This window comes from Acipenser ruthenus, chromosome 58, assembly GCF_902713425.1.
Source record: "Acipenser ruthenus chromosome 58, fAciRut3.2 maternal haplotype, whole genome shotgun sequence".
NCBI classification, from domain to species: domain Eukaryota; kingdom Metazoa; phylum Chordata; class Actinopteri; order Acipenseriformes; family Acipenseridae; genus Acipenser; species Acipenser ruthenus.
In genome coordinates this window covers 2,995,871-3,010,074 of record NC_081246.1, presented here as the reverse complement: position 1 = coordinate 3,010,074, position 14,204 = coordinate 2,995,871, and the positions used below count along the sequence as shown (strand labels likewise).

Sequence of the window (14,204 nt, the reverse complement as noted above, 5' to 3'; positions counted from 1 at the left end):
GGTTAGTTTAGGGGATAGTGATCCCATGTGATGTATAGTGAGGGTTATGTAGTGTAGTCGGTTCCTGGAGCAGGACGCCTCGTTCAGAAAGGCTAGCGCTCGCCCTGTGTGGCACCTTTTATTTGTAGTTTTTGTACAGCTTGCTGTATGTGTCCTCTGTGCGTTACCATTGCTGATAATGTCACATGACCCCTTTTATTGGTGTTGGTGTCTGATTCAGACTCATCCTGTTTATTTACTTTCTTCTGTATGGATTTTTTGCCTGTGCCAGCGTTTCAACTCCACCTCCCATGTCCCTCTGTATTGCCTAAGCAGCGGCTACCCACACACGCGACATGAGCACCCTGTCACACCCTTTTAAAAATAATCCTTCAACAAGCCCTAATTATAAGTGTAAACTAGGACTTGAATATATCTCAGTGACACACATAAGGATAAAAATAGTGATTCTGTGCTCTCTGGATATTTGATTTCTTACCTGCACCACATAGTCTGGATGTCTGGAAGGAGGAAGGAGGAATTGCCTGGGACTGTCTTCAATGTAAGTCCTACATTTGTCATGTTTCTCTCCTGTGTGAATGCGCTGGTGTGACTGAAGATGTCCTAATTGTGTGAATCTCTTCCCACACTCAGTGCAGTGATAAGGCTTCTCTCCTGAGTGAAGACGCTGGTGTCTTTTTAGATTTTGTAACTGAGTGAAACTCCTTCCCACACTCATTGCAGTGATAAGGTTTATCTCCTGTGTGAACACGCTGGTGGATTTTAAGCTGTGAGAAACGACTGAAGCTCTTCCCACAATCAGCACAGAGAAATAGAGTCCTTCCTGAGAGATTCTCTTTAGCAGCTAGAGAAAAAAAAGAGAAGAGACAAAGGTTATTGTACAGCATGCTAACACTTTGGCTCTTCTGCAGGGCTTCCCCTCATAACCATGAACACAATAGAATGAACTCTGATAAGAAAACAGTTAAACCCGCTTAATATCACTCCTGTTAATACCAGCCTCCTTTTATTATTACCCCATTTAAATTTGCTAGGCCTCCATCTGATCCTGGTTGTTTATTTTTACCATCTGAGTGTCGTGGCTTCGGGCTTGTCTATGTTAACAATTAACGTTTATTACCCAAATTAGATTTGTTTAAATCATGGCTGAAGCATCTTAATCTTAATTTTGCAGTATTGACAGTAACTTGGTTAAGAAATGTATCCCTGTTTGTGACAGTTCAAAATGATAAGCTCTTTCGAGCTAACAAGGCATCCAAGGGTGGGGGAGTAGCAATTTATGTTTCCAAGTTGAGTTTAAGCTAATAGACTGTTGTAAAGGGCTATGGAAGCATTGGTTTGCACTTATACTTGCCACACACACAGACTTTGCTTCTACTAGGTTGTTATAGTAGGTTGACATTATCTCAAGACTCTCAACTTTTTTAGGCACCAGTGAACTGGTACTCATGGGTGATTTTAATTATGACTGGCTTTCTGCTACATCTAATGCTTTAAAACACTTAAGCCTGGCTTTGGGTCTAACCCAGCTGATAGACATTCCAACTCGTCCCAGTTAAGTCTTCTGTAATTAATTTGTGTTTTACAAATACTGCTCATAAATACAACTGGGCTGGTACATTTGTAATGCTTTTAGCGATCATAATATGATGTATTCGAGATGCTCGTATTTCTAAACTTAAATCTAAATGTATCTATAACAGAATGTTCAAGAATTTCAACAAGCAACGTTTTCTGTCTTCCTTGGCTCGTATAGACTAGCCTGTAATTTCAGCAGTTCTAGATATCCACTTTGCTTGGAACTTTTTTGTTGGCTGTCCCTGGTTTACTACTGAAATAAACAAAGACAGAGCATGACAGGCAACGATGTTGTGCTTTTAGGAATAAATGTACACATTTAATACAAAAACAAAACCTAATTATTACCTGAATTACTACTAATCATGTGAACGACCCACATACGTTTTAGAAACTTGTGAAATGCAATCAAGGTACAGATGTCTCATCAGCTTTGCCCCAATAGGTGACTTTTAATGAGTGCACTTATGCCAAGAGACAACACATTGCTGATTGTTTTAACAAACATTTTATTAGGGCTGGTTTGGCATTTGATGAATCTATTATACAGATGTCGTCCGGTTCTGTTAAAACCAAGGATCAATCAGACATTGATTCTAATTTAGCTGAACAAAGACAGCAAAAGCTTACAGCCTTTTATTTTCGTACTATTAAAGCATACAAGGTACTTAAACTATTACTGTGTCTAGATCAGAAAAAAATCAGCTGGCCCAGACGGACTGGAGCCATATTTTTAAAGGTAGCAGCATGGATTATTGCACAACCATGAGCCGATCTATATAATCTCTTATTTCAAATACAATCCCATCAATTTGGAAATTTGCACATGTTGTCCCTATTTGAACGGTGACCATTCAAACTTCAACAGTTACAGACCTATATTTGTACTTCCAGTTTTTGCAAAAGTATTTGAGAGTTTAGTAAACAACAGCTAAAGATTCTTAAAACAGAATAATATCATAGCAGCTCACCAGCCTGGATTCCATTCGAAACACAGCACACAAACTGCAGTTCTCAAGGTGTTTAATGATATATCACATGCTCTGGATACTGGTAAATTCATAGGTGTTTTGTTGCTGGATTACTTTGATTCTGTTCATCATACAATTCTGTGTAAAACATCAGGTTTAGGATTTAGTGAGAGGGCTGTGGATTGGTTCAAGGATTAGCTAAGCAATCGAACACAAGCAATACGATCTGATGAGATTATTTCCACACTTCAGCCTCTATGTAGGGGGGGGGGGTGTACCTCAGGGGTTCATTCCTTGGACCAATCCTTTTTATCCTCTATGTAAATGACCTGAGATCTGACATGGGTAATACTAATGTACATGTATATCTTTTGTATACGGCAGGATTCTCAGCACAAGCAGTACAGGGGGGTTTGCAGGCAGCATTTAATATTGTACAGCAGACTTTTCCAAGACAAAAACAATTATTATTATTTTTTTTTTAAATCGTCCTTTTGTGGTCCGGGAGTAGTGACAGGAGGTATCCATGTTAGATTTGCAGTACCGTTTCCAGTGGTAACAAAGATGTTTGCATTTTGAAATACTCAGACAGTGGCATAAAAAGGACACCCGATGCCCAGGCAGTGGACTTCAGTGTTTCCTTTTCTTTTTCTATGTCCAGAAGCTGTGCTTCGGTAAGTTCAATGCCTAGCAGCATTACTTTTTTTTTCGCCACTTGAATAAGTGTTGCTGTCTGATTCAGACTCACCCAAAATCTCATCGAGTTTGGTTTCCCAAAAGATCAAATTTGACAAACCTCATCAGTCATCTTTATTGCAAATTTAAATATGGCTACTGTTTTTTTCAAAATTATACATTAAATGTGCTTAGTCATGTAAATAAATTTAAATATGGCTACCGTTTTTTTTCCAAAATTCTGGTGCGTATGAATATCTACAAGTGATTCGCCCGTTAGTGAAAGAAAGTTTCAATCCAAGGGAATACGCTGTAATATTTACTCCCCCATGTGACCTGTTTTGACCAATCAGGATAGAGTATGTAAAAAACCCCATATATATATATATATATATATATATATATATATATATATATAATCTATCTCAACAACACCTCCAGCACACTAAATTCAGCTCCTTGTTATATTTATTAATCTGGTTATTTAGAGTTTCTCTTGCAGCACTTTAATACAAATGCATGAAAAGGATCAGGCAACACATCCTGAGAACAACTACAGTGCAACACAGACTTTCCTGTGTTTAAAAAGGAGGGTATATCATGTGCACAAGGTCTTTCAAGAAGTTTTTTTCTGTTTATTTTGGATTCACTTCATGCAAGGGAAACACAACATGTGAAGGGACTATTTCTGGAGTAATTATTTCAACTATTTTGTAAAGCAGAATATGTGGATGATGTGTCCAATGAGTTGTCCACTACAGTTTAAGATGGTGTCCTCTAGATGTTATCTAAAATAAAATACTTAAAACAAAATTAATTATTTGAATAAAAATTCCAAAAGGGAGCTGTGACAGGGAGAGTCCTGTCGCTATTTCTTGCGTGGATGTGTGCAGCTGGGACGCAGAAGAGAAGATGTGTTGCTAGGCAACCAGTTGAGCAGGTAGGCTTGCCCGGTGCTGAGCTAATCAAGAGGTGCTGATTGGCTGGGGGGCGTGCCCGGGGAGGCTGTGCACAGGCATCTGCACCACAGCTCAAGGCGACTGCACCGCCATGCTACACAGAGGGGTGCTTTGTTGATATCAAGGACAGCGTGCGCTCCACAGGATTAATTAATACGGAACCCTTCAACTGCAAGATGGTGCCTGTGAAGGCTTGGCCCAGCCAAGACCGTCACAGTGACCCGGAGTTGCTGGGAGGCCGGGACTTCGGGAGCAACAGTAGTACGTTAGTTTAGGGGATGTTAATCCCAAACAGTATAGAGAGGGTTTCGTAGTGTAGTAGGTTCCTGGAGCTGGACAACAAAAGTATTGTTTGAGGTGTGAAGTTAAGAACTGACCAAAACTTAGCACTGACTTGAAAGAGCTAGACTTGGTCACTAGTGGGGAGTTACATATAATAATCGCGACATGTTCAAACTAAGGGACTCATAGATTTCATAGCTTACTAATGTCACATAACACTATTTATCAAGCAAGTTTATCATTTTGTTTTCAGTAAATATTTTTGTATTTTAGTGAACTGTACTCCTGGTGTTTAGTTGTCCTCAAGTGGCTGAAATTCTGTGAATTTTCTCGTGTCCTTCAAGACCCTGTAACTGACCGAACATCTTCCTACATTCAGTGCAGGGATAGGGCTTCACTATTCTGTGAATTTCATGGTGTCTTTTAAGGTTTGATAAGTGACTGAAACTCTTCAGACATTCACTGCATTGATTAGATTTATTTTTTGTGAGTCCGCTGGTGGTTTTTCAAGGAAATTAAATATGCAAAACTCTTCCCACATTTAGCACAGTGATAAGGTTTCTCTCTTGTGTGAATGCGCTGGTGTGACTGAAGATGTCCTAACTGTGTGAATCTCTTCCCACACTCAGTGCAGTGATAAGGCTTCTCTCCTGTATGAAGACGCTGGTGTCTTTTAAGATTTTGTAACTGTGTGAAACTCCTCCCACACTCATTGCAGTGATAAGGTTTATCTCCTGTGTGAACGCGCTGGTGGATTTTAAGCTGTGAGAAACGACTGAAGCTCTTCCCACAATCAGCACAGAGAAACAGAGTCCTTCCTGAGAGATTCACTTTAGCAGCTAGAGAAAAAAAGAGAGGAGACAAAGGTTATTGTAGAGCATTCTTACACATTAGCTCTTCTGCAAGGCTTCCCCTCATAACCATGAACACAATAGAGTGAACTCTGATGAGAATACAGTCAAACCCATTCAATATCACTCCTGTTAATACCAGCCTCCTTTTATTATTACCACATTTAAATTTGCCATGAAGAATATGATGGGTGTGAATAAGGAGAAATGCTTGAGAATATCCCTTTGATTATTAACACAGTCCGGTTAATATCACTCACATGTACCAGTCACTGATTTCCACCCCACTTAATATCGCTTTGAGGAATGAAAGTATAAGGTTTACATGCAAGTGCTGTATTGAAATGTTTCTTCTGGTGACACTTACAACCCGACTGGATTTGGCATCACCCATTGATGAGACATGTGATCCCAGCAACACTATAAAGCTGTGGGAGCAGCACAACTGCACACAGTCTACCAGAAACAGGGACATGCAAAAATTTAATAGAATTCAAAGCAGGGATAACAGTGGGTGCACAGCTAGCAGATGTCACAGCAGCAAGGACAGTTATGTTGCAACTTGCAGGCCGTTGACATAGTGGTTAGGATAAATTGAGCTGGAATTACCAAAAATGTTGATCTTCAGCACACATTTAGTAACTCATTTCTGGAACATGAATAGTCAGCGCGATTACCTCTAAATCCCAGTTCACATTCAGGTGGACAATCATCACCCAGGCTGGATCCCAGCTTCTTGTTCTCCTCAAGTGTACAGACATTGTTTTCAGTAGGAACTTCCTCTGAGATGGGGACACAATCCTGTTCTAAGAATTCCTCTTTAATAGGAACACATTCCAGTCGAGGGACCTCTTCATCTTTAACAAATGTCAGCTCTGTAATCTGCTTTAGACTTGCACACCACTCCCGATCAAAGGACTCCTCTTGTGGGTAAACTGCTTCTATCCTTGGACCCTCCTGTGCTTCAGATTTAGGCACAGCATGGCTCTCTGTGGGATCTGTGTGAAAGAAAATTGTACAAAATTATAACTCACTTACCAGCCAGGTTCCTCTACAAAGCCAGCCCTTGTCAGTATTATACTGAGAGATGTAATTGGGTCATTCAGGTGGAACAATTTGAGGTGATTTTTTTAATGTATTTATTTATTTTTGAACTAGTGGGTCAAGTTACTTTACCCTGATCTGGGAATGAGGTTGGATCCAAGGTAGAGGGGTGATCAATGCCCCACATTGAAGCTGAAATACATTTATAAAAAAAAAAAAAAATACAAGAAAATAAAAAAAAAATACATTTCACCCCACCCACATGTTTTATATTTTTGTGTTGTTAACTCTTTAGCATCCACCCAATGTTAAATAAGGTCCTACTTGTGTATTTCCGGTAAAGGACCATGTAAGGAGATAGCTGTGAATGCGAGTGTTTTGTTACTGCAGCGCTGTAAGGCAGACCTACACCTTTGGTGCAGTAAACAAACGTTAACACAAAATCTTTACAAAATAAGAGAAATGGCGACATCGAAGGCACAAGGGCCTATTTTCTGATAAATATATATTTGTTTTTCGTGTTTGTGGATCAGATGCTCAAGACAAGAGCTGTTAGGGTTATGCTGCCATGGTCGCCACCATGCTGGTCATTCAAGCCACAGTGAACACAGTGGACAGCGCCATCGTGTGCCACGTGATCAGGGTCTCCGGGACTGCATTTGTTTTCTTTTTGCACGTTTTCAATTAATCATTTGTTTGTTTGCTTTTGGTCCCTTCTGGATATATTACTATAATTCCTCTATTATCCAATTTGTTAAAAAAAAAAAAGATGTCCGTGTTCCCTACATGTTGAAGTTTCATTGCACACTGTCAGATCTGAGTTGGCCATGCTAAAATATTTTAACAAACCACATCTCTCTTTTTCTGTGGTTTTTGTTATCTGTATAGAACAGGGTGAGTTTCAGACTACTTCACTTTTTTATGGAAGTCTAGTGTGTGCACATCCATTTCCTGTATGACATGTAACTGTAACCCTTACAGTTAGAGTTATTGCCACAAATCTAACAAAGGTTAAAAAAAATAAAACAGATGAAAATAGCGCAGAGCATAAAATACACAACTCCTGTCAACCTTCTGTGTTATTTGCCTTGATCAGGAATTGTATCAAAGCAAACCCCTCTAAATTATCTCTGTGTGTTAGACTGGAATTTTAAAAGCATTGTCTTTTCAACTGACCTTTATACTTTTCATTTACAAAAATATTCTGTATATACCCGGTATGTCGTTGTTTTTAAATTGTTTACAGAGGGTGGTAAGGTAAATTGACTCCAGGACTAAATGCCGGGAACTGTATATTACTGTTTTTCATGGTACAATTATTAAAATAAAACGAATAAATGTATGAATATTTGACTAATCATGCATTCATCATGTGATTTATTTTCATGTGCAATGTTAAAATGTTTTACCTTTTTATACAAATTGTACAGGAATTTGTATGACCACTTCTCAATACAGTCGAGTGGAAATTAAGTTGTAATATAGTCAGGGGTTCACGTAAATTTTAACATTAGGGGTCAACATCCAGATCCCTGTCTAGCTCAACCCCCTCCTCCAACAGTTCAAACAATTGGGATGGCAGTGTCAGAGACCACAACAATAGTTTCTGGAAGTTTAAGTTAAGTAGGAGTCCAGATTGCTGGTTATTACAATTTTTAACAAATCATCATGCAGTCTTTTTTTTATTTCGATACTCTTATCACCATACCCTGGGGATTCAAAAGCAAAAACCCAAACACTCTGTGCCTTTATTAAATGTTGTTAGCTTAACGGCACAACAGTGTTTAAGGATATTACTTAAGTAAAATGGTTAAGTAATTTTTTTTTTTTTTAAACTCTGACACCTCCTCACCCCCCGCTCAGTTTGGGGAAGCGAAGCGTCAGTGAGCTTCCTTAATGCCACCACCCGTAACTGCATCCCGTGGGTTCAATCCCAGGTGGGGGACACTGCTGCTGTACCCTTGAGCAAGGTACTTTACCTATATTGCTCCAGTAAAAACCCAACTGTATAAATGGGTAATTGTATGTAAAAGATAATGTGATATCTTGTAACAATTGTAAGTCGCCCTGGATAAGAAATAAATAATAATAATAATAATAATAATAATAATAATAATAATAATAATAATAATATAGCTCGAGTTGTTTTTACACTAGAGAGAGGCAAGCCGAACTGAGAGGCATCACACATAACGAACGTGCTGAGTCTAAAGTGTATGATGCATTACGCAGTGTTTAAAGTGGTTTAAAAAAGGTGCCGGTATGCACAAAAATTTAAAAAGAAATCAGCGTGGGTTGGATGATTTTACCACATTCAGCAAGAGCTATGGATTATGTGTTGTTTTTAAATCTACAATATGTTAAGGTTTTTTTTAAAGGACATGTTAGTGTTTTAATGTTATACATACACACAACGAAAACATCAAATTGTCAATTGTTTTTAGATTTAAGAATTGTTTTTATTACCGTGTTCAAAATGAAACCGTATATATATTTTGTCTTCAATGATAAAGAACGAGACGTTTGTGAATGGTTGTTTGAGTAGCCTTCTACAGCAGGGCCCCTTTAAAAAAAATAAACAAAGAAACCAGAGTTGAAAGGTCACAGCGCACACCTCTACAGTGTCCATAAAATGGGTTATCAGAAAGCTCAGAAAAAAAGACTGAAAAACAGATAAACCTCTCTTTCATCTACAGTTTGCAGGAAATAAAAAATATGTTCAACGGCACTCGAAGTATTTTTCTTTTTTTAGCCATGTTTAGTTTTGGAGAAAATATTCGTTTTCAAAAGACTACGTGGGTAGACCGCATTGTGTGAAAAGTTTCAAGAAATAAAATCTAAGTGTGCGCAAGCCCACTTTGTTTAAAAAATAAATTAGCAGGCGCTGTGTGTATACAAGGATCACAACCAGGAGTTTACAGTAACATACACAGGTAGAAAGCAAGCACTGTGCATGTACATGTGTGAAAAGGGAAGACACAACTTTCAACAGTGAAGACGTACAGACTGCTTTAAATATTTATATCTGCAGTTTGTGAATACATTTTCTCGTTTCAAATGCTTGACTCCAGTGCTTGCATCCCAAGCCTTCACTTTCCTCTTGTCTACATCAAGTCAGCCATTTCTTCTCACTTTTTCTTAGAATGACGCTCGAGTGTGATGATGAAATGCAATAACCCCACCCACAGCCTGCTTCGGAGTTTCACGGTACGGGTCGGCTCAGCTCAGGTCGGGTATCTTGCTAGTGGAAAACCATCCATTTTTATTTTATTTTATTTTTTTTATGTATTACACGTATTGTATGCCAATCAAATTAGCTTATTGTTATCGTGGATTTAAAACAAACATGCATGCAAAAGAAATACAATCACGTTTCATCTGCAGTGCTGCTCACCTCTGCTGAATGAATATTTACTGAACCCCAATTACAGTAAAGGTTCGTACAGCTCTTATAAACGTTACCATAGAGAAATGCATTGCAAACTTAATGCTGCACATTGAAGCAGTGAGGTATGGTACAGCATATTAAAACATGATAAATGCACAGGATAACTAGTGAAAAAAGTATCACACCTTAAGGCACAAAGTGCAGTGTTTGACAAATAAACACACAGGTATTGCCGTGTTTAAAAATACAAGAGTATTGTTGCAGTGTGTTGTCTCCACCACCATCGGTTATTTACTAGCCACAGTTTACTCAATACAATATATCACTTTACCAGAATGACAGCCATTCAAGTCTCTTAATTTAGACTGGGCAAGGTTTACCAATATAGACAAGTACTTTCTTGTAGTTTGTAGAATACGCATTTAAATCTTAATGGGTCAATTGCACTGAACTGAAAGCAGCGTACTAACTGGGGATGACCCCGTGGTTAGTACACAGCTCCGTATTAAACTAGTGCGCAAGTTAAATCCCAATTGCAACGAACTTGGCGGCTGAAGTTAGTCCCCAGCTGCGTACTAAAAAAGGTCTCAATTGCAACGAACCCAAAAATAACTGCTGCTGCCCTCTAGAGGATACTAAGTACGGGGCTAACTTAGTCTAACTCTTGCTATGGCCAAAGAATTTTAGTATCGTACTAAGTGGAATAGTGGAAGACATGTGAAAGTCCCAGAATGTACTGGCAGTTTAATTTTGCTTAAATAATAATGTGTGCATATAATACACACATATATATGTCGTCACTATATTTGAAGCATCTGCTGCCTGTACGGATATTGTAACAGTAAAATAAAATTACATTACGACTACAATACTGTTAACACCTAATAATGAAGGAAGGAAGATGTTGGCAGCATTACAGTCATGCATGTAGAGCCTGTAGTGTGCGATAGTAGCTTTCACATTTGAGAGACGTATTTATTTATTTATTTATTTTTTTTTGGGGGGGGGGGCAGCAAGTCTTTTCATTCCCTTTAATTTGAGGGGACTCGACACGGGTGGTTCTTAGGGGCGAGCAGGGATATTGAGGAGTAGGGACACAGTGGGTAGAATGTGAGTTAAGTGTTACTTTACATAGTAGGATCTGGGGGCACATTGGAAAATAAAATAAACAGTGCTCTTCTCAGGGTGTTTTTAGAAGTGATTATCTATGATTCTTCTTCAGAATACCATCCCTTGCCTGTTTTGTACTTGTGGTCCAATGAGAACGGTGTCGAAACAGCCCGTGTGTGTTGACCACGGTTAGTTATCCTTTACTCCCTTTAAAACAGCCTGGGCCGCACCGCACGAGCTGCAGCTGTCTGTATCATGTATAAAGCTAATGTTGTAATGAAAAACAGAATTCAAAATTAAACCAGCTTTGCTAGTTTATTTCATGGCGTTGCACTTGGTTGAGTATTTTACAGGCAGTCCGTGTGCCCTGATATGGAGTATTTAACCATGCATATTATATATATATATATATATATATATATATATATATATATATATATATATATATATATATATATGTTAGAGACAAATTAATATTTATGAATAAATGTCGGCCTATTTGTAACATTGTAAAAATGATTATTAGCTCATAATATCGTAAAATTCATACATTACTGTTACAAATATTTCAAATGTTCTGATTCAGAGCCATCACGCCTTGAGCCCGGTCTGGCTCCCCATAAAAGGATGAAGTGGTTCTGATAACACCGTGTAACAATTTTTTTTTTTTTTTGGTTCCTGGGTAGTAAGTGTTATTTCCTAATTGCTTATGCCTCAAAAGTATAGAAAATGGCTATTATTCCCCACAAACTTCACTTTTGTGACCAGGACAGTGATATTTTGAAATTTACCTATTTTCCAGAACATTCCAGATAGATTCAGTGCTGAGTAAACTTGGAGTAACTTCTAGAACTTTCCAGTAATATAAATAGTAGTATAAATACAGGGGCCTTAAGCCCACCAGTTCAGTTTAGTTCCAGCTGCCTAAGTGGATACATATCTGCATTTTTCGGAGATGGCATCAAGGTCATAGGAGACTTCAAAATGGTGGCATTCCTGATGGGTCTCCAAGGCGGTTTCACCAAGTTTCCCTGCTATCTTTGCCTTTGGGACAGCAGGGACACCAAGGCGCACTACCACAGGCGGGACTGGCCACAGAGGACCGAGTTCTCTGTGGGGAGGAACAACGTCAAGTGGGAGCCACTGGTGGACTCCCGGAAGGTGCTGATGCCACCACTGCACATCAAATTAGGCCTTATGAAACAATTTGTCAGAGCTCTAGATAAGGAGTCGGCAGCCTTCAAGTACCTTCAAGACTTCTTCCCTAAGCTGTCTGAGGCAAAGGTCAAAGCCGGTGTCTTCGTCGGACCACAGATAAAGAAGATCCTGGAGTGCAATGAATTCCCCAAGAAGCTCACTAGTAAGGAGAAAGCGGCTTGGAACAGCTTTGTCGCAGTGGTTCGGGGCTTCCTGGGCAATCACAAGGCCGAAAACTATGTGTAGCTGGTTGAGACTCTGGTGAAGAACTACGGCACAGTGGGCTGTAGGATGTCCCACAAAGTCCATATCCTTGATGCTCATCTTGATAAATTCAAGGAGAACATGGGAGCGTACTCGGAGGAGCAAGGCGAGCGCTTCCACCAGGATATACTGGACTTTGAACGCCGCTACCAAGGACAGTATAACAAGAACATGATGGGAGACTACATTTGGGGGCTGATTCGTGAAAGTGATTTACAGTATAATCGTAAATCTCGAAAAACTACTCGCTTCTAAATCTTTTGTAGTCATTTTTGTATTGCTTTAATATAAATACATGTTAATTTGGATTCATATGTTGTTTTTTTCTGACTTTATGTGAACGAAAAGTTCTCATTGGAAATAGGTAAATTTCAAAATATCACAGTCCTGGTCACAAAAGCAAAGTTTGTGGGGAATAATAGCCATTTTATATACTTTTGAGGCATAAGCAATTAGGAAATAACACTTACTACCCAGGAACAAAAATTGTGTTACATAGTGTAATGAATGAATGAAAGAATGATTCAGAGCCCCCTTCAGTTCCTGTTTGGTAACAACAACAACAGTGCTTGATCCTTAGTACCGTACTAAAGCTGGTGATCAGATAGTCTCCAACTTTGTTCTGCTTGTTTTTTCGATGCAATTGGTACTAACTTATTACACAGCTGGGGGTGATCCCGAGATAGCACCATACTAGCTACTACGCAGCTCCGTATTAACGCTGCAAGTTCGTTGCAATTGACCCAATTAGTCTAGGTGAGACTTACAAACATAAACGCGTACTTTCTTATAGTACGGAGAATTAATTAGACTGGTATACTATTAGGACAATAGAGTGGAGTTATCACCCATAAAGGCACTTTAAAAAGTGTCTTAAAAGAGAAATTCTAACCAAGACATCACCAATAAAATTGACTAAAAAGTTATTTAAAGAGTTGGACGGACCAAAAAGATCAACCTTACCTTGAAATAATCCCTGGTTCTCACTCCTCTGAAAGTCTTGTTCATTGCAGTCGGGGTTCATGTTTCTGAGAGGTTGTTTAATGTCTGCATCTGCAGCGTTCATGCATTCCCGCACTGCTTTCAACTCGCTCTCTGATATTTCCAATCTCAGCTTCAGACTTTCATTCTCTTTCTGCTTTCCAGCCATTTCCATTTGGAATTCAGTGAATTTGCCGCCGACAACTTTTGTGATTTGGCACAAGACGGTGTCTACAGCCGCTTTCACTGCGTGCTCGATGGTAGAGGCGAGCTCGTCTTGAAAGAACGACACGGAGACGCTGACGTCCATCTTCACTGACTGTTAGCTTGAGACTCGAGTAGCGGAATCCTGTTTGATTTTAATGTATTATTTGTTTAAGAATTCCCATTCATATAAAATCAACACTTCTTCTGGAGCGATAATGAAAGAAAACAAACAGCAGACTCGTTTTACTTTTCCAAGGAGTAACTTTTGCGCTCCAGTCTGTCTGAGTTCTTAAATAAAACAGAAAAAGGGACTCTTTGTTTCAGAACTCAATACAGGTAATAAACGAACAAAAATAAACATAACTCATTAGGAAACAGTTGTACTCAACCTAAATCCTTTAAACAGCAGGTAATACACTGTTGTGCTGTCAGCTCTGTCTGCAGCCACCTCTATCTCTCCAGCATAAACAAACCAACGCTTCAATTTCCTGGAACGAAATAAAAGCGTCAACAGCAGTGGGCGTGTCTGGTTGTAATCTTCGCATATTATTGGCTGCAGAAAGTCTCTGAACTCAGCTTGTGAAAGTGATTGGCTGACCTCCCTGTCGAAGCATGTCTGCATCACGATGAGAAGAGGCGGTTATGAAACTGGATACCAGTGTTCTCCATGTTGGCTCTGACTGCGTTGTGTTTTACT

General features: G+C 39.1%; 2 protein-coding genes across 3 annotated transcripts in view; one reads left to right on the top strand and one right to left on the bottom strand.

The window, feature by feature from the left end:
* Positions 1–14,204, top strand: part of LOC117971126 (zinc finger protein 300-like) — a 199,828-nt gene that overhangs the window by 115,771 nt on the left and 69,853 nt on the right. The gene's annotated exons all lie outside the window — the stretch shown is intronic.
* On the bottom strand, positions 438–14,135 carry LOC117971034 (zinc finger protein 239-like). 2 transcript variants are annotated; one of them, XM_059018125.1, is made up of 3 exons: positions 13,283–14,135; positions 5,994–6,314; positions 438–844 (listed from the first exon to the last, which is right to left on the bottom strand). In XM_059018125.1, exons 1-3 carry the CDS (start codon positions 13,608–13,610, stop codon positions 630–632), a joined length of 864 nt encoding a protein of 287 aa, XP_058874108.1. In that variant the 5' UTR covers positions 13,611–14,135; the 3' UTR covers positions 438–629. The 2 variants fall into 2 exon arrangements, with proteins under 2 accessions (XP_058874108.1, XP_058874107.1); XM_059018124.1 differs by lacking the exon at positions 438–844 and adding an exon at positions 1,997–5,304 and having other exon boundaries at positions 13,283–14,128.